We start from the raw sequence: 20,986 nt of genomic DNA on the forward strand, positions 1-20,986 counted from the left end.
ACATTTGAGACGCTGGAAGCGACACACAAACTACCCAAAGTCGAACTATACGAATTCCTTAAAATCAAAGTAGCGATAACCAAACCTCTCCAAAGACACACTCTCAATCATAGATTACATGCGAAACCTGAATAAATTAGGCCACCAAACAGCCCATATATATAAACTACTATGCCCACGCACAACATTACTGAACAACAAAACTATGTAATTCTGGGAAACGAATCACAACAGACCCCTAAGCGAGGTAGAGAAGTCCAAACTCTGGGTCTCAACATCCAAGAACAAAGTCTCCGCACAACTAGCACAGACAAAGTTCTGGCTACTACACAGACTGTTCTGGGCGCCCACCAAGCTAGCGGCAGCAGGAGCCACAGAATCTGACAAGTGCTGGAACTGCCACAAAGAGAGAGGAGATCTGGCCCACCTCATTTACGACTGCCCCAAGGTCAGGAACTTCTGGAACAAAGTACACAACTTCATTAACACGGTTGTGGGAGGGGACACACAACAAAGCCTCGGGGGAATAACCACTGCATTCATGGACCCAGAGTTAAAATGTAAGGGAGATAGAGACCTAATTGACCTCCTTCTCACAGCCGCAGTCAAGACAATCCTAGCAAACTGGAAAAACACAGGCAAGGCAACGTTCAAGAGGTGGTTCAATTGGGTAATCTTCCTGAGAGGCGCAGACAACATCACCGCAAAACACTCTCCCACGCACACAGCCAGAGGGGAAATGTGGACCGCCCTAGACTCACACCTTGAGACACACAAGCCCCCGTAAACCCACAACAGGCCAGTGTCCACGCGGCAGAACCTACCAGAAACACCCCCCCCTCTTCTTTCTTCCTCCTCTTCCTTCTTTCTTTCACAGTCGCCACTAGACCGCTGGGGCCAACAGACTCGTCGGCGATGAAGTTCAGCAAGCAAGACTAATGTCATTGTATACAACGTGTAACCCTTTGACTGATTGTAGGTGCCCGCATCGTTACTGTACTATACCTGTAAAAAAAATAATTCAATACAATACTTTGAACTATAAGAGGGAATGGCTCCGCGCGTGGCAACAATACAGGTAAGTGTGGACACGCGCCTTGATTTCAAAATGACACAAGGAGGTTGAAAGATCTGTTGCTCACACAATCCCAATAATAAAAGACAAAAATTGTCACATCCTTTAAAATAGCTGCCGATCTCAAAACGTACATTAGAGGTAAAAAGGACGCTCAGTGTCTTCTCTCGAGCGATGCTTCATCTCTCTTTTACCTTCAACCGGCTGAAATGTACAATGATCACGATCCCAGTGTGGGAAGGCAGCAGTGAGGGGAAGCTTGTATGAAGGACGACAGCTTCTTTTTCTGTCAACCCTGCTCTTACAGTTGTGACAAACTGTTTGGGCAAAGTCATTTTCTATTTTTGCGTAAATGCTGCTTTTACACAAAATTGAAAATGACTTTCCCCCAACAGTATGTCACAACTGTAAGAGCAGGCTTAGAGACCTAGCGGCTTGCAGAAGACAACTGCAAGTAAAACAAAAGCACTACACTTCGCACTTGGGCAAAAACACAAACAGTCATTTCAGTAATTTCCTTAGTTCCTGAGGCACAGAATGCATTAGAAGTGGTGTTGTAAAATAATAAACATTGGTTGAGAAGTAGTTTCTTCTGAGAAGCAATCGCGGCACAGAACAGCTGGTAAAACAAATGCAATGCTCACACCTTAGCAGCCCCGTGTCTCCTCTTGAGCGATGCTTCATACAAGGATGACAATCCCAGTGTGAAGAGGCAGCAGAGAGGGAAAGCTTGTATGGAGAACGACAGCTTCTTATTCTGGATGTGTAGAAAATGACCTATGTATGTACATAAGCGGCGTTCATTTGTGTTCACCATAGGCGTTCATTTGTGTTCACCATACCCCTCTCTGTAAGCAAAACGAATACCGCGAAGCATTGACTGCATCATCCCGCCAGCAAAGGCCCATGCACGCACGTACGCAACAGCCATTTTAGGCACCATGGCCTTTCTGCCCGTTTGTTAAAATCCCCAGCACCCCCCCGCGCATTGAACACCCCCGCTCTCTCATGCATAGACCATAAAACCCTTCCTCCGCGCGACCCTACTCTGGAAGTGACACCCCCCCGCCTGGCCCACACCCCCTGTAATTCCCCTCAGGAACACCCTTCCCCTCTTCTGATGACCCCCCCTCCCGGCTACACCTGGCCTCTTGACCCGGTCCCAAGTCATAAGCCCAAGCCTTGTGGATGTACACCCCCCTCTTATTTGCCCAGCATAACAAAACGTGATACACCAACCGAAGTGCCCGATCTTATCGCCCGCCCAACCTTTGATCTGAATCACCCCCTCTCGCCCTCGTGTCCTGTTGGAATGTCTGGCTGCAAGATTACAATCACTTGTTACATTCGGGAGAGGGAATGACATCCGAGCGACTGGTATGGGAATGGGCCTGAAGCTGGGATTCCAAACATGCCTTTGCGTACTTCAAAGTGTCTTTATTGCAATAAGGAATGCTTGTGCATCATAAACCTGTGTATAAAAGACGAAACCTCAGTAAGACTTTTAGAGCACCTCTTGAAGACACTGTGTGCGTGTCTGAAATGACAGACTCTCCTCATGAGAAATAAAACTCTGTTCTTGCGTCCCTGCTTCCAGCGCCTGTCTCTTTATTTGGTAACTGTTGTAGATGGGAACTAAGAGGCGTCTTGTGCCAGCAGCCTGGGCATCGGTTGTAATCTGGGCTGATTTTCTTCAATTGGCGTCCCAACGCGGGGTCCATCAGCGACATAAGGTCCGGTAAGAGAGGTCCAGACGATGGGGTGAACATCTAAACGATTGGAGTATACCTGCCTTGAGAGGACCCTCGTCCGGCTGCCGATTGAATGAACTTCACCGATTCCGAACGGACCTCTCTCAAGCGACCTACTGTCCTGACTGGAATCCCACAGGAATGCTGTGGTAAAAACATGGAGTAAGAGAACGATCCGGCGCTGGAAAGGGAAGGCGAAGAACTGTCCGCACGGTCCGGTCCGGGTAAGGTTAAGTAGGACGTCTTTTACGTCTGATTGGTAGGATGGCTTTATCCATCTGATTGATTGATTGATTGTTCGTATTGGAATCGGTATTTAAATACTGGTATTGTTCATTGATTGGTTCATTTAGCCTTGGCTGCTACTTGAAGTATTGGTTCTCTTTGAGACATTCTCTGTTTGCAAACGGCGACGAATAGGAACGTTCCTCTCTCTTTGCAAATAGGGAAGGATAGGTAATGCGGACTTTTGTCCCCCGTTGTAATCCGTCATGCCTGTTTTTCTCCCCACTGATTGATTGGTTGCTCTATCGCTCTTCGAGACATTCGCTGTCTACAAACGGGGAAGAATAGGAATATTCTGTCTCCCTTTGCAGATAGTGAAGGATAGGTAATGCAGACTTTTGTCCCCCATTGTAATCCGTCATGCCTGTTTTTCTCCCCACTGATTGATTGATTGTCTGGACATTTATTGTTAAAGGAATAGTTCTTTTGAGGTATTCCCTATTTGCAAATAACGTGGAATAGAAATATTCTGTCTAGTCTTTGCAAGTAGTGAAGGGTAGGTAATGCGGACCTTTGTCCCCCGTTGTAATCTGTCATACCTATCTGATTGGTAAACTAGTTCCACCCGGACCATTTATTAGAGGTAGATCATCTGGCTCAACCGGAGGGCACCCCTAATAAAAAGGACATATATAAAATACGAAGTAATCACCGTACCCTGTTAACAGAAACTTTAGCATGAAACACACTACAAAAGGGAGGGAAGAGAAATCGAGCAAAATCAGTAGGCCACTGATGAGTTTCCGACTTCGCTAGAAATAAGAAACGTTAGAAATAGCCCGCAATAAGAAACACGAAAGTGGTGAGAGAAGCCAAGCCTGACATCACGGCAGCCACGAGGTAGCTAGGCTCCGCCGCACCTCACTGCTCCAAACATGTCTGTCCCACCGCCCGCCACGCCCAATAAACGGTAACATGAGATAGATACAAATCAGCAGATACCTACCCCCATTCCGGAAGCTCCCGAAGTACAACAGGTCCACGGTTACGCCCATCCGGAAGATGAGGCCTCAACACGTGCAGGGCGGGGCCCGGCTAACCGCCATCAGCCGGATAGGTCGTGGGATGGTCGGTTTTGAATGTACTGGTCCTCCCATCCTCTTCTGGCGCCCCGCAGGCCACGGGGGGGGGATGTCTTGCTTCTGCCTCCGGCCCCCCCCCCCTTCTCTCATCGCCTGATCCGGCCATCACGAATGTCGGAGCCGGGAAACGGCGTGGGGTGCGCTGGGAGGGAGAGGCGGCGCAGACGAGCCTCTCCCACCTCCCCAGGTGGAGGCCCCTAGCTGCACCCCCAACGCTCCACTCACCCGACAAGGGCTCGTCCACTCTTGCGGTGCAGCGGCGCTCCACTCGCCCAGCGGGGCCTCGTCCACTGCTGCGGTACAGCGACGCTTCGCCCGAACCAGCTGAGCTCATGAAATGGGCGGTCGACCCTGCAGGTGCGGGCCCGGCGCGAAAGGATGGCCCGGTCGCTTCGCTTGTCAGCTAGAAAATGAGTCCCACGACCAGAAGTGTTCTCCTCGACTTTGAAGATTCTATGAGAGCTGCGTGTCGGGGGGGGGGGGCGACCCCCCCACCCCCACGGGGACCCCCCGATGGGGAATGACTGCCATGATCGCCCACGGAACGACCACGACATAGCCACGAGACATTGGTGCTTTCATGCCGGCGTCAGCCTCAGTTTGAATGACCGAAATCCTGCAGACTACCAATTTGATCAGTTCCGGTGGGACACCAGTATGACCCGGTAGGAAAGATTGTTGCCTCCCTCGCCTCTTTGACTGATGGTTCATATCGCCAGTCCCTTCTGCTGCCCTTTAACGAAACTTTTGGACTGCCGAAAGAGGTTCTGGTCCAACCATGAGTTGGTGGAGACATTTTGACTATACTTGGATGTGCCTGACCTCACCCAAAATGGCGCCGGTGCAAAGGAAACTCGCAACTCCTTGTTGTGTCCCGGTTGCTCAGCCTTGATATCATGAGATATGTATGCAGTTTTTAGCACATGGCGGGAGGGGATGGGTACTGATTATATGTTCGGACAATGAATTGATATAGGATGGGTACTGATTGAACATTCGGACAATGAATTGATATTAAGTTTTGACGCATCATGTTATTGAAAGCTCGAATTTTCGACACTTATGGTACTTGCTCACAATGAATTTTCGATATGATTTTATTGCACTTGTCGCACTTTTATTATGAAATCAATGACCACCGACTGCGTTACGCTTTCCACGAATAAATATCCCCTCATGTACAGTTCCAGTCTGCTCCGTGGCCGGCCCACGTGGTTATAGGCCCGTATTTGTGCATCAACATTTTTATTAAAGGTTTTTTGAAAAAGCAAACATAAATTGTAGCGCTTACATTGGTAAGTTTCGAATAATTGGCCACTGTTTGTGAAATGAAGCAGCTCGATTAATTTAGGGTTAAAAAAAATATATATATAGTGCACGGAAATATTACAAATATGAATGGTTCAGGTTTGTTGTATGTGTTTTTCATTTTAGTGCAACGTAAAACAATCGATAGAGATCCCGGTATTTAGCCTTTACTTTATATGCCACATGTATCAGGGAAGTCGTTTTAGATGCCCCTAAGCCACTCTGAAGGATTGCTACCAGGCCCCTCTAGTACGAACAAAAACAACCCTGTACCACTGTAGACCATCCCTCTTCCTCAGAGGAGAACATGAGTTCGCCCCCACTCTACACCGACTGCCCTTTTGTTTTGACTCTTCCCTACACACGATCCGTAATGCCACACTTGGGCGATCTATGCAATACACAGTCCATCAATAATTATCTCTCCCGCACTGCCGGTCCCTCTGGGCTTAAACACCGAGATGGTAGGGACTCCATCCCACGGAGAACAGGTCGAGTATGTGGTAAGTAAAAGCATTTTCGGGTTTATGAGCGCTGATATGTTTTAAAACGCTGCCCCCACCCCTTCTTCTTCCCTTCTTTCTGCAGGTCGCATCGGAACATCGACTAAAGTACAGAAAAGACCTAAGCAACACGTCATGGTCCCGCGCGGAAGTCAGATAGCACTACGAAAATTGTATATTATCTATGGGGACTGCCCCTGAGAACGCGACGAATTTGAATGATATGAATGCACGCGTGCATGCCCTGATGTGTATGGCTCGCCCGAATATACGTCGCACACGTCTGGATTGATGAGAGAAATGTTTTATGTATAAACTTAAGTGATGATCGAACGGCCGATGGAATGGGAAAAGGGGGTTTGAACATGGTGCCTATACACGACGAACAAACAAAGAGATAGCACTCCCTTACTTAGGAATGACTATTTCTCTCTCTGAACCCAGCGATTGGGAGGGCAGCCTGAAGCAGAAACTTGACGGGTTATTACAGGATGACAAAATATGACTTCACTTGGCACCCCAAATAAGGCAACCAAGAATGACGTGCACCAATGAGTAAAATCATACGTTAACTAAATAGGGAAAGGTTAAGGAATATTCTGGGGTGAGGTTTACCCAAGTACCCTCCACCTGGGAGACTAGGAAGGTTGCCAACGTTTAAGACTTACCACCTCCTTCTTGCACCCTCGTAGACATGAAACTCGAAGCTGTCCCATTGTTCTCCCGACTGACACCCTCCGTTGCCCCAGCCTGGAAACACATTCGCTAAAAATGACTCAAAGATCCCACCGTGAGTATTAGCCCGACCAGGTTAGTTTCTGACCAATTGACAAAGGTGTAAGTATTTGCAACCAAAGCCACCAGCAAGGGCAACCTACGATAAGAAGGAAGAGAAAGGTAAAAAGCTCAGCCCCCAGATGAATTAAGTAGGATACTAAGGATGCGCAGCATGCAGGTAGAAACTTTTTTGGGCCAGAAACTGCTCTATGTTTTGTCTTGGATTTTGTATATAATGCATGTACTATCTTCCCCGCCTGAATTCGTGTGTACGTAATGTATGGATCTACGTCGTCCTTCAGCCTGTGTTTCTATATAACTTGACCCCTGCTGTTCTGTGTTGTGTGTGCACCAAATGGCCTATTATTGTACACGACTCTCTCTCTCTCTCTCTCTCTCTCTCTTTCTCTCTCTCCATGTCGTACGTGTACCGAATAGCTCGTTTACAATGCGGACGACTCTCTCTCTCTCTCTCTCTCTCTGAGGGTCCCCCTGTTCCCTCTTCCTTTGTGTGGTAACATTGTGCCCCGCCGGCACCAGCCTAATTGGTTTTTGAACACAAAGGTGTTCGGAAAAAAAAAAATTGACAGGAACTAAAACGATTATAACTTGCCATATTACTACCTCTCCTTTGTGCAAAATGATGGAACTTGAATTGGCAAAGAAGGAAAGGACAGGTAAGACGACTGATGTCCCCTAATCTGGCCTTTTTATAAGGGGACTATACGTCAATGGCTTTCTGTTTTTCAGTTCGTTAGAAAACAATCTCCAATGTCCAGATTGCCCCACCTCTCTGCACCCAAGTACAGGATGTCCAAAGCGTCCTCGCTTCTCCCGATTGACCCCAGCTCCATATCAGCTGTCCCCGAAGTTTAACTGAAGACCCTGATTAACCGTTGCTCTCCGAGAAAAGAATGTTTAGCCTCTGTCCCTCTCTCATGATGATAGCACCCCTCCCCCCCCCCTGCTTACAAGAGTTAGCCGGCCCTGAAAGAAGATATATGGCTGTCAGGACTCGGGTTAGAAAAGCGAGTCTCTACCGAAGGCCAATTTTGAGTTTGATAGAAAATGCAGTCGATAGGAATCTGACTTCTCTCTATATACTCCATGAATGAACACCAACTAGACTTAGTACAAACTCAGCAGAAATGCCCACCTACATACTCCATAGTGACGACTTCTGACCGTGACCGATGAACGTATCCCCAACTACTTAAGGATTGGGGGCGGAATTGAAATGTATAAATGTCTTCTCCTACCAGTTCTCTAAAGCTTGTTTTGTACCCACTCAAGGATACACAATCACCGGAGAAGAGGGATCGGATGTGACTCTCAGCCTGGCCACAGATCGTGAAGCACATGTAACCTCGACCAAAGGTGGAGCCGCAGAGCAACGAGACGCGGGACGAGGCACCACTCTCAAACACGGAAAATAAAAGGATGAAGGGCTGCCTTGAAGCCCTCTGTTTTGCTGATCCACTTGTGCCAGAAGTCCCCTGCCCCTCTGAGCCTGATCAATGGGCCTGCCTACTCGTTATCCTTTGCTCCCTTGGTTTGCTTCAAAGATCTAATCCCACTCCGCCCTCTCTTCCCTTGGTTATCCAGCAACACCCCCCCCCCTTTTCCACATGGATTTTGACTCAGAAAAGAAGAACAGCATTTAGGTAGAATAGGGTTTTGCCACGGAAGGAGAAAGAAATGCAGGTGCCCAGCATGAGGCACCCCTAAGAAGATTAGTTAGGAAACAGGACAGATCGCACCCTGCAACGCGTAAGGTTGGATCCGAGCTGGACCTATAGCTCCACCGCCGGTGCTCAACAGCGCCAACGGAAGAAGACGGACTACTAGAGCCTACCAGTGATGGCTCGCTGCTAAAAAGACACTGTGACGAAACCCCCCCCCCTCCCCCCCCCCCCTCTATTTGACTAATTGCTTGTAGTGAGCTGGATTCCTCCCTCAACCACTTTGTATTGCTTTCAAATGTTTATCGGTCACTTTTAACTGTACGTTGATACCACCAGAGAGAAGGTCAGAACATGGTTATATAATGTGTCGGAGCTTTTCCTTGCTTGACCCCGACTGAGTAATATACCTATCACTAGACTTGTATGTATAACCCAACAAATGCAACCTCATATGTACTGCATCTCGTCTATTGCATCGACTGCCCATGGTTATACGCAATCCGCCAGTATTGACAAACGCTATTTTATTGACCACACATGGCTATATGCACACCCCGTCAGTTAGGATAATCACGGAAATGAACTAACTTATGTTAAAAAGCGGCGACTGTGGAAAATGACCTATGTATGTACATAAGCGGCGTTCATTTGTGTTCACCATAGGCGTTCATTTGTGTTCACCATACCCCTCTCTGTAAGCAAAACGAATACCGCGAAGCATTGACTGCATCATCCCGCCAGCGTAGGCCCATGCACGCACGTACGCAACAGCCATTTTAGGCACCATTGCCTCTCTGCCCGTTTGTTAAAATCCCAGGCACCCCCCCGCGCATTGAACACCCCCCCGCTCTCTCATGCATAGACCATAAAACCCTTCCTCTGCGCGACCCTACTCTGGAAGTGACACCCCCCGCCTGGCCCACACCCCCTGTAATTCCCCTCAGGAACACCCTTCCCCTCTTCTGATGACCCCCCCTCCCGGCTACACCTGGCCTCTCGACCCGGTCCCAAGTCATAAGCCCAAGCCTCGTGGATGTACACCCCCCTCTTATTTGCCCAGCATAACAAAACGTGATACACCAACCGAAGTGCCCGATCTTATCGCCCGCCCAACCTTTGATCTGAATCACCCCCTCTCGCCCTCGTGTCCTGTTGGAATGTCCGGCTGCAAGATTACAATCACTTGTTACATTCGGGAGAGGGAATGACATCTGAGCGACTGGTATGGGAATGGGCCTGAAGCTGGGATTCCAAACATGCCTTTGCGTACTTCAAAGTGTCTTTATTGCAATAAGGAATGCTTGTGCATCATAAACCTGTGTATAAAAGACGAAACCTCAGTAAGACTTTTAGAGCACCTCTTGAAGACACTGTGTGCGTGTCTGAAATGACAGGCTCTCCTCATGAGAAATAAAACTCTGTTCTTGCGTCCCTGCTTCCAGCGCCTGTCTCTTTATTTGGTAACTGTTCAAGATGGGAACTAAGAGGCGTCTTGTGCCAGCAGCCTGGGCATCGGTTGTAATCTGGGCTGATTTTCTTCAGATGCACACTTGAAGATCATAGGTTGATTGAAAACCTTCACAGAGCACAAGAGACGCTGTAGGAACAGCATGTAAAAATGTCGCTTGTTTGCTAAAATGCTGTCCAGCATGTAAAAATGTCACTTGTTGTAGGTATAGATGAACTTGTTCTTGGTTACCTTAGCACACCTTTACCTTGCTTGTTGAAGTGCTGCATGTGTAGCAAGGACAGACCTTTTGAGACACTGTACGAACAGCAGGCAGAGACTTGAGCTGTGTTGAGACTGGAACTGGCACTTTTGCATAGAGGGCGACTGATGTGAGGTCACAGGTGGGGCTGAAGTGTGCCAGTGTGTAGATTAAACGCAGCTGTAGATTGAGGAGTAGTTTCAACTTGAGAGTAGGTACTCTGATACTCCAAACTTGAAATTTGGATGCTTTAGAGGTAGCACTCGCAGATTCTTGGAGGTCCTCGTCACCATAAAATTGTACTAATCCCTCCAAGCTGGTTGAAATGTTTCAGGAGTATTTATTGTAGATCAATAGTACAGTAGTAATACAGCCCCACCAGGAGCAGCCAGAAAGGCGCTTAGTCCGTCTCCAACTGTGGTTTTCATACACCAACCTTCCATGTTACATCCTCTCTACAGGGTTCCACTGGTGGAGAAGTGGATGACATGAACAGCACCATAGCTAAGAAACACCACCCGTTTTAGGCAAAACAGCTGGTCTGTCTGCTCCATCACAACTCATCACATACCTGTATGGTACCTACAAGTCCAATCGCCAGTCGTACAAGAACCAGAAAGCAGTTTTCCTTCACAAATTACAGGCACAACTTCTGTAATAATAATATTACAAGATGACATTATGCCATCTAAGAATGCCGTGCTCCAGTCATGAGTGTGTATTTAATAATCTGATGCATTATGGGAGTTGTAGCACGAATTCAATTAGACTCCCATAGCTGAAAACAATGATCTGTAAAAGGAAGCTCAGAACTGTGACTCGGTGTCCGGGAGGGCAGGGAGTCATCTCACAACTTTACTTAGGTCATCTACAACACTGCCCAACTCCTCCTCCATGAAGACTGTTCCCTCTGTTAGCAAACTGGCTAGGAAAGGTAAAATATGTAGTGTGTCAAGAAGAGTTCTTCTCTCCCACCTCAAAGAAAAGTGGGCGTTTGTGTTCACCAATTTTACAGACCCAAGCAATTTGATAATAAATACTCACATGCTCAGGGTTCCCCCTTTATGGAACGCCTGCCCCATTTACACCTCAGACTCAAAGAGGATTCTTTTTGGATCAGCAAAGGACTGTAAAAAATAGCTTGTCCGCCTGGTCCTCAAAGAAATATCTCTTGTCAACTGTACCCCCACCTGAACACAGCCCCACAAATCCAAACCTTAGGATCACTCTGGAACTGGTCAAAGACCAACAAATGGTTTAGGACCAATAAACTGAGTTTTTGATATCATGACATTATAACACTATAGCAAAAATATTGATAAGGTAAGTATGGACAGTGTGAAAGCTTTAACCTTTTGCCCTAGGGTAAATGTAGCTGCTACAGACATCGTTCTTACCTATGCTAAGCATGCATTAAAATGTTGTCTGTCAATGACGTATAAAGTCTTGTTTGATGTCTGGCCTGCAAGGATTTCCGATTAACTAAGCAGTGAAAGTTCATGTTCCTATCTGATGGTCATGTGTGCAGTGCTGATTACTGGTGGGTCCCACCGGCACTTTTGGGGGTAAGAAAAGTTTATTGTTTCAGTTAATTAAAACCATAAAAATACATTTCATAAAATCAAGTGCTATAAATAAAACATTTAGTGTTTGTCTACATTCTGTTTCTCTGAATCGTAAAACTTTCCGTTTCCAGTGCAAGTATTTTTTTTTAATTTTGGTCATTTTAATATACACAATGTACAATTTTAAAGCTGATCGAAAGCATTTGTTGGGCCATATAAGTGTTCCTCCCAATGTTCTAGTATTGTTCTGTGTTATGTTCGGGAGAGCCCTCTACCGCAAAGTCAGCCTTCCTATTTCCCTTTTCTAAGCAGGGCACAGGGTTACATTTCAGAGCGTGTGTATGAGCCAGAAGGAACTTTATAAGTAGGCAATTCAATGGAGTGTCAGTTGGATTTAGGGTTGCCATGATCGCCGATCTGCACGTTATTATACCTCTGAAGTTCATGGCTTTTTTTAAAAGGATGCCTCGTGCATGGGATAAATTCGGGCAAATGCAGACAAGATGGATAAAGTCCTCCTTTTTACTCCCACATAGTCTGCAGTATTTGGATCCGTCATGGACCCAGGTTAGCTGGTCCATGGTAGATGGAAATTTTCCCAAGTGTAGCGCCATTAGCCCTTTTTGTCTAATAAGGGAAGTTCATTCCTCTCTGCTCATTCGAGAAAGTTTCTAGTGACCTCTGAGCTAGCTGGCAAAACTAATTAAGTCTAACATAGTCAGTAGAGACTTAGGTGACTTCAGTCCTACGTCTACACTGCTGTTTATGTTATTCTAATGCGCAGAGCATATTGGGAAAATAGGAACTACACTACACTTCCTTGGCTCACAATGCCTTGCTCTCTAACCCGGTACCTGGAAGTGAAAGATGCCAGCATAACCGTCCTGGAATCCCTGCCCATGAGGGACCACACGATGCAGAAGCTCTTCATTGAGGGTGAGGCATCCAATGGCAGACAGAAACCAGCAATCAGCTACAACACAAGCGGAAATGTGCATTAGAAGATGTTAATGAAGAAAACAAGGTGTTGAGGACTTCAAACAAAATCAATCGCTGCACCATAGAGTGACTTTTTTAACAAACTCACACTCGTAACTTGTAATTAATCCTGTACTTGAGTAATGACAAGCATCGGCAGTCAACAGGTCTCACCAGTGAAATAATGTAATTTGAGATTTCATCAGTGATGTCATAAATGATGCCGTGGAACATGCTACTAGTGATGTCATATGTGAGGTCATAAGCAGTGCATGGCAGTGGCGCAAATTATACTTAGCACTGTTAACTATAACTGGTGAATTTCTTTGTTTTATTTAGTTCAAAACGTTGATATTGTCAGTGACAAATTCACCCAACCATAACGATATTTTAACCTTAGTTTTTTTCAGTAATTTTCTACGGTTTAAAAAAAAACAATCTTTTTTATTACACTTAACTATAATGTTACTGTAACCTTTGTTTTTTACAGTGAATTTCTACAATAGAGTAGAGTGTTGGACAGAGGAGTGGTGTAGAGCAGAGTATGGTACAGTGGCATAGAGTGGGATAAAGCGTATTAGAGTGGAGTATAATGCAGTGCACTAGAGTGGGGTAGTGTCCAGTGTAGTAAAGTTTCTCAGAGTGGAATGGAGTGTCGTAGACGCTTCGCTGGACCATTGGAGGCCCCTCACTAACCTGTACTGCCCCTTCTCTGAGCCATCTGAGGCCCCACCATCTTGTTCTGGCGCTGCCGTCGTGCTGGGGTGGGACGTGGTCCCCCAGCAATTCGTTCATATCATGAGGGAGAGGAGCTCAGCTAACCCCGACATACCGTAAAGGCGCCGGAGCACTCCCGCAGCGCGGAAGGCTTCTCTGGACCATTGACGGCCCCTCACTGACTTGCACTGCTGTTTCTCTGGGCCATCGGAGGCCCCACCGACCTGTTCTGCTGTTGCCGTCCTGCTGGGGTGAGACGTGGACCCCACTGCTTTGCGCATGTCACGAGGGGGCCGAGCTAATCTTGACACGCCTTAAAGGCGCCGGAGCACTCCTGCAGCACGGTACACTTCTCTGGGCCATTGGAGGCCCCTCACTGACCTGCACTGCTGTTTCTCTGGGCCATCGGAGGCCCCACCGACCTGTTCTGCTGTTGCCGTCCTGCTGGGGTGAGACTTGGACCCCACTGCTTTGCGCAAGTCACGAGGGGGCCGAGCTAATCTTGACATGCCTTAAAGGTGGCGGAGCACTCCTGCAGAACGGTACACTTCTCTGGGCCATTGGAGGCCTCTCACTGACCTGCAATGCCGTTTCTCTGGGCCCCACTGACTTGTTCTGCTGTTGTGGTCCTGCTGGGGTGAGACGCAGTACCCCAGTGCTTTGCGCACGTCACATGGGGGTAGAACTAACCCCGACACGCGGTAAAGTCACTAGAGCACTCTCGCAGTGCCCAAGCAAAGCCCAGGCCAAGGGTGGGCACTGTCTGCCCCCAGAAGAGGCTGGGCCAACCCTCTAATTTTTACGTTTCGGAGTTCCATTCAAGGTACTGAGCGTACTGCAGCCTAACTAGTGCTCCGCTAGTTCTTCCCCATTGGTTGCATTGGCTTAGGGGCTTGTTTTCTCTCCCCCTAAGTCCTGTAAAATGGAGACTTACTTAAGGTATTGTGCCTACTGAAGTCCAATCAGGGCGTTATTTGCATCCTCCCATAGGGTGCCTTAGCCTGGTAGTTCGTCTACTTCCTTTGCATCTCTCCTTCTGTCTTTTCTAAGGTTTGTTGGAGGCTCCATGAGGAAAAGGAAGGTTGTGGAGGGGGTGGCAGGGGCTGGTGGAGTACATGAAGCATCCAAGAAATCAAAGAAGATGTAGAACCCTGCAAAGGGGAGCAATGTCCTCGATCGCATTCACAACTTATTGGCCAAATGTGAGGGATTACTGGCTCCAACTGCTACTGGCGCTGAGACTAATTCCAAGGCCATGACAGTAAATGGAACTTTGCTAAAGAAGGGCACATACCCAGCATGTTTAGAAAGGTGAACATTGGTAATGGTAACCAGCCCCGGGAGGGCCAGTAATTCCCTTGGATGATTCACAAAATATAACCATTGACCCATTAACACCCGCTGCTGGGCTTCTATGCAGTACTTTATTGTTACCCCTGCAAGATCTGCAAGAAACTAGCACTTCCCATTGTGGACCAAGATGAAAGGGTGAAAGGTAACAAAGGGAGTACCTCCCCACTCATTGATGCAGTTTTAATTGATTTTGAAGCTTCCAGCTCCGTATCTGACTTACATAAGGAGGTTTGTGCCCTGGAAACTAAAATTGGAGCACTAACTGGGCTCATTCATAGATAGACTTGGGAAATCAAATGGTCAAGGCATAGAACCTGGTTCCGAGCACATATCAACTATAAGTCCCGGTCCAGTAGCTGTACAGCACGAAGGGTTGGAGATGTAGTGGGTGGTATGCCAGGTACAAACAACATATGAATCAACACACAGATATCCACAATCTCCACCTAGAGAAGTAGCGAAGCTGGATATGCCACATCACTAGGCAGGACCTTCTACCCCCCTCGTCACTCAGCATCATCAATTCTACATGATTAATGTTCCTAAATGTAATCATCCCACAAGACATAAGAATGAGGAATTCCTCCAAAAGAAATCTATTCATTGGATCAGGCACATTAGAGGTTGTAGGTCCATGATCAGTGCAGACATTCAACATGCAAGGAGATGTGCTTTAGCTAATAACTCAACAGACGCCATAGAGCTGACTTTACCTGATGGGAGTTTAATGCATAATCTTATTGCTTTGTAGGTCTTCCTTCAGACAAGCCAAATATCCAATTTAAGAGGCAGTTGGCAATTTTTACCCCTTTGATTAACTCCAATTTGCCACTCAAAAGGCCATTTCCATCACCCACTGCCCCAGCGGATATTGATTGACTACAGCTCTGCTCGGCACTTATGTCTATTAAAACTAGTGCCCCTCGCCTTGCATAAACCCTCCAATAACAGCCCTTGTGCAAAACATCTTTAAAGAAGTAACACAAAGCATTAACACCAACTTTAGCGCAGCACGCGCCCATGAGGAAAAGGGAGTGGATACCAGTCTTCAATCTTTACTCCAGTTGCCTATAAGCCATCACTCGCTTAAACTAATCTCTTGGAATGGCCGGAATTAGAAGCAAATGTTGCCTATCTCATTAGGTACAGCTGGTCCAATCCCACAATATATGTATTCTTCAGTAAACATGGAGCTTAACCCCAATGTTTATGCCAAAGCAAATTGGGGAGGCGTGCTCCCTTAAAGATTTCAGAAAATTTTGGATTCTTGTAGGGAGGGGTAATTTAAGAAATCAACCTGTGCTAGCTAATAATATTACAGTTGGGGATAGGCAGAAGCACTTTGGTGCCTCCACCCTACTACTATTAAATATACTTTTAAATTTACCCCCAAACCCAGCGAGGGTCATTTTCACCAAGGAGGAAATATACATTTCAATTGAATCCATTGTACCCTCTAAAGCTCCGGGACCTGCTTTGGCTCAATAAAAGGAATTTGTCTATTATATATGCTGGCAATTTTTAATGCTATTTCAGGGGGTGGCCGAATTCCAGACTCATGGAAGGGAGCAGAGGTTATTCCAGTTTTTAAAAAAGGCGATAAAAATAATACAACTAACTACAGGACTATCAGTTTAATAGACAGTATTCAGAAGGTATTCACCATACTCTCCTAGTGAGAATCCAGGACTGGATGGCTGAGAGTAATATACTGTCGCATTTCCAAGCTAGATTTCGATAAAAAACTGGGAAAATCGATCAGATTTTTAGATTTATTCATCTTTACTGGAAGGTGGTGGTATTGGGCTAGGGGAACCTATATGCTTGCTTCATAGATCTGAAGTCCGCATTGGATCTTGAGCCTCCTGGAAATCTTTGGGTGGTGTTGAGAAACACAGGAATTCCTCTGGAGATCCTTGCATTAGTTGGTCGTCATCATGAAGCAACTATGCCAGGGTGCGCTTAGGGAATCAGGGCCAAGTCACATACCCCATTAATGTCAACAGAGGGTCCGGCAAGGCTTTGTCTTGGCCCCTACATTATTTTCCCTCTATATCAACCAAGTTGTGAACTCCTTAGCTTAAATTCCTGCTGATGCTCCCTCATAAGGGAATATAAAGATTGCCACGCTTCTCTCTACGGATGATAGGCTCCTTGTTTCTAAAACTCCCAAGGGGCTCCAGATGCCAATAGACCAATTCAAGGCTTTCTGCGATGAGAGGGGTCTAAAAATAAATAATACTAAGACAAAACTCATGATACTAAACCTCAATAAATCTTTTAAAGGACGATTAACCCTAAACAACACTCGCATAGAGCGGTTTCGTAGCTTTGAATATTTGGGCATAAGATTGGCTAAAGGTATGACTTAATTTATGCCTATGCATTTTGCACTCTTAAGGTCTGTTGACCAAAAATAAAGTTTATTGATTGATTGACTTTAGTGGTGTGGAATGCAGTAGAGTAGACTGGCATAGCATACAGTAGAGTGAAGACTCATAGATTGGACTACTGTGTTATACAGTAGAGTGCAGAGGTGAGTATTGGAAAGTGTTGTAGATTGTTGTAGAGTAAAAAGGCACATAGTCTAGTTGGGTTTTGTAGAGTGGAGTGATGTACAGTACAGTATTGTAGTGTGGTACAGTGTATTGGCTTACAGTGTTATAGAGTACAATGGATTAAAGCAACACAAATTGGAGTGGTGCAGAGTGGAATAGTGGAGTAGAGTGGAGTCCTGTGTCAGAGTAAAGTGAAGTAATATGGGGTGCAGTGGCATACAAAGAGTTGCTAATAGTGTTGTATAGTGAACTAGAGTATCACAAAGCGTTAGAGTTCAACAGTGTTGTACAGTGGCATACAGTAGAGTACTGTGGTGTACACTGAAATGTAGGGGTATAGACCAGAGTGAAGTGTCAGAGAGTGGCATACGGTGTTGTAGATTGGGGCTGCATAGAGGACAGTAGTGTGTCAAACAGTGGATCTACGTAGACTGTTGCACAGTAGTGGAGAGTCAGGTAAGTCTCGTAAAGTGGAGTGGCGTTTCCTAGATTAGAGCGACATGTAGTGGAGTGGCTTAGCATAGGTAGTAAACTGTTATAATTCAGGGTGTGGTCTCGTACAGTAGAATGGAGCTTAGAAAAGTGTTTCACGATGGAGTGTATATAGAGTTGGATCGTAGACTGTATAGGGATAGAGTGGAGTAGAGTGTTGTGGAGTGCCATAAAGTGGAGTAGACTTTTATATAGAGTGGAGGAGAGTGGAGTGTAGCAGAATACAGTTAAATAGCATACAGTGGAATACTTTGGATTGCAATAGAGTGGAATAGCAATTAGTATTATCCCTGTGCACTCGTTTGTTCTCTTCAATTGATCAATTCATTAAATCTGTTTTATTTTGGCACTCATTTGTCGCACGGTGTCTGCCCGTGCCTTTAAATGTCCAAACGTGATGTGGGGAGGGTCACCTACCCACTAAAAATGTGCGCACAATCTCTCATGAAACACTGGGTTTCTTCACAAAGTTCAAATTTATTTAATTCAATGTTCGTACTCCAATCAAAGAGCTTAATTCAATTCCATGTTCAGATTAAATTTCATATGCTGGCATAATCAACATCTTATGTCGCAATTAATCAAAATGGTTCACAGTTTTTCATCTGTACCCAATGCATTTCGGGTCAACAAAGCAGGACCCTTCGTCAGGGGCCGGTAAAGAAATGAAACAGGACCTGTTCACTCTATCCACTAAACAATACATACCAACAGTACAATCAAGATACGTGCCCAACATGAATATAGTGAAAACATCATTTAAAATCATAGCGTGAATAGGGAGGTGAATTGTTTAAACTAAGTGCTCGGCAGAGGCGACGTGCAGAGGTAGTAATACACAAATTGGTTTTGTCAAAATGCAAGACATGCGTGGTAATCAAACTTGTGGGCGAGTGTCTATATTGTGTGCTGAAGCGCACACAGTAGGTAACGTTACTGATAAACGGGTAAATATAACTTACAGCGCACTGGAACACTCCGTGTCTATACTCTTCTCGAGATGCAAGCATAGGGGAAGTGGATTTACGCGCAAAATAAAAAAGTCAAAAACGGACTGACAGTGATCATGTGATCGGGGTGAAAACCAATAGGAATACGGGAAACACAAAATACACTAATCATGTGATACGAGTGTGTCGGATTCATGCGGAAGTGGGCACTCTAAGTAAATCAATAAAGTTGTATTCAAGCACAATCATAAAATGAATAAACAATTGCCATTACTTTGTGTGTGTGTAAAACCGTCGTGAACGTTCAAAACAACTTGAGGTAAATAAGCACGAGATCAACATTAAATGTTCATTATCATGAGGAATACAGAATCAGTCTATAGTCAATGTGCAGTTCAGAAGACCTGGTATTACAGAAAACACGAATATTCTATCCGGTCATTTAACCCCATACGAAGGGTAGAATTTAATTTTTGAATCCAAAAATATTCGGCTCTTAATCTTTGCTTAGTGGGATCCCTGTCATGGTGCTACGGTGAACTCTCCAAAACCATGAAGCGTAGTTGAGAAATGTGGTGTTTTGCTTCATTCCAGTGGTTAGCTATTGTTGATTTTTTGTTGACTAATCTTATATTACTTTTGTGTTCCGTGATGCGGATTTTCAATTTACGTTCCGTTTGACCCACATATGTTAGAGGGGCATTTAATCATGTAGATGTAATTCATGGTATCACATGTGCTTGTGTGATGTATTTAAATTTGATAACCTTTAGTTGGATGTGTTATCTTGTTGCCAGTTATAACATTACTACGATGGACACCTCAACATACCTCGCCATTTAACATCCACTTTGTTAGGGACATTAAGAAGTTCTTTTAAATTTCTGGATCTTTGAAACACAAATGTCACTTTATTGTGATACAAACCAATGAGGTCTGGTTCTGATTGAATCCGTTGCCAATGATTGTTAATAATACGTTTTATCCTGCTTGATTCAACGGAATATTTCAGCACACATACAGTTTTTTGCTCTTGATTTTTAGTTTTTCCTTTCAACAACATTTCTCTGGATTGTGTGGAAACATTTGCCAAAGATGAGTCAATAATGTCTTGTGGATAACCCTGTTGTCGTTATTTTTCCGTTTGTTCTCTCAAGGAGTCTTCTAAATCAGCACTGTCCGTTGTGATCCTTTTCAATCTGATATATTGTGAAGTTGGTAGGTGTTTTTTTAGTGGTACTGGATGAAAGCTAGAATTCCTATCAGTTTTTTTTATATGAACTTTGGTGCTGATCTTGTTATTCTGCATCAGTAATTGTACATCAAGGAATACAATGGTTTCTTTGTTGATGTAATGGGTGAATTTTATACGTTCATTCACAGTATTCAGTGTCTTAATGTTTTCTTCCAATTTTTGTTGTGAACCTTGCCAGATGAGGAAAATGTCATCAATAAATCTTTTGAAGACTATGAGGCCTTCACTCCACAAGGGGTTCTCCAGAATATGGTCTGTTTCAAATGTTCACATATATGTATTGGCATAAGAGGGCGCCCCCCAAAGCCCATCGAAGTTCCATTGCACTGATTGAAAATTCTTCCCTGCCACTCAAAATAACTGTAATATAATGCGAATTACATTAATTCCATGATGAATATTCTCTGAAATTCCTCCAAATCGCTGTTCAAGAGATTCCATTCTAGGGCTTCAATACCCTCATTATGGGGGATTGACGTATACGACGCAGTGACGTCAATCGTGCACAGCCAGTATTGAGGTTCCGTGACAATTGTAAGTGGTGTTTTCGACTCGCACGAATATGGTCGAGTCTGGTATCTATGAACCGCAAATGACGAGTTTAGTAAGTGTGCGCAGTTTCGCTGTGCTAACTTAAACCGTTTGTTTGGTATGTGGGTTTTTCATCTGTACCCACGGGTTCCATCTTAGATACGGCATCCATTTTGTCTCTTGCCCTCAAGTAGCCAGCGAACGAACGCTGTCCGCTTCGCAACCCTGGGACTCCCAAGATATTTGCGGAAGACACATGTCCTTTGTAAGTGTCTTTATGACGAGGGGGGTGATACTGTAAGACAGATGGCCCCGCTCGAGACTCATCTCGCCGTGCCGGTTTATTGTCTCAGCCGTGCATCTCATTAGGCACGTCCCTTTGATGCCTGTATCTCGTGTTTCCCGATACCTC

The 20,986-nt window shown here is 45.4% G+C and overlaps 1 protein-coding gene across 3 annotated transcripts in view; it reads right to left on the bottom strand.

Annotated features, from left to right (window-relative positions):
• Nucleotides 1–20,986, bottom strand: part of LOC147706804 (calpain-1 catalytic subunit-like) — an 815,105-nt gene that overhangs the window by 635,105 nt on the left and 159,014 nt on the right. For all 3 annotated transcript variants that reach the window (XM_086925934.1, XM_086925935.1, XM_086925933.1), the window contains exon 3: nt 12,595–12,713. In XM_086925934.1, the coding sequence (XP_086782060.1) occupies nt 12,595–12,713 (119 nt within the window). The remainder of the gene's footprint in view (nt 1–12,594; nt 12,714–20,986) is intronic.

Source organism: Lissotriton vulgaris, chromosome 6 (assembly GCF_964263255.1).
Source record: "Lissotriton vulgaris chromosome 6, aLisVul1.2, whole genome shotgun sequence".
In the NCBI taxonomy this organism is placed as follows: Eukaryota; Metazoa; Chordata; class Amphibia; order Caudata; family Salamandridae; genus Lissotriton; species Lissotriton vulgaris.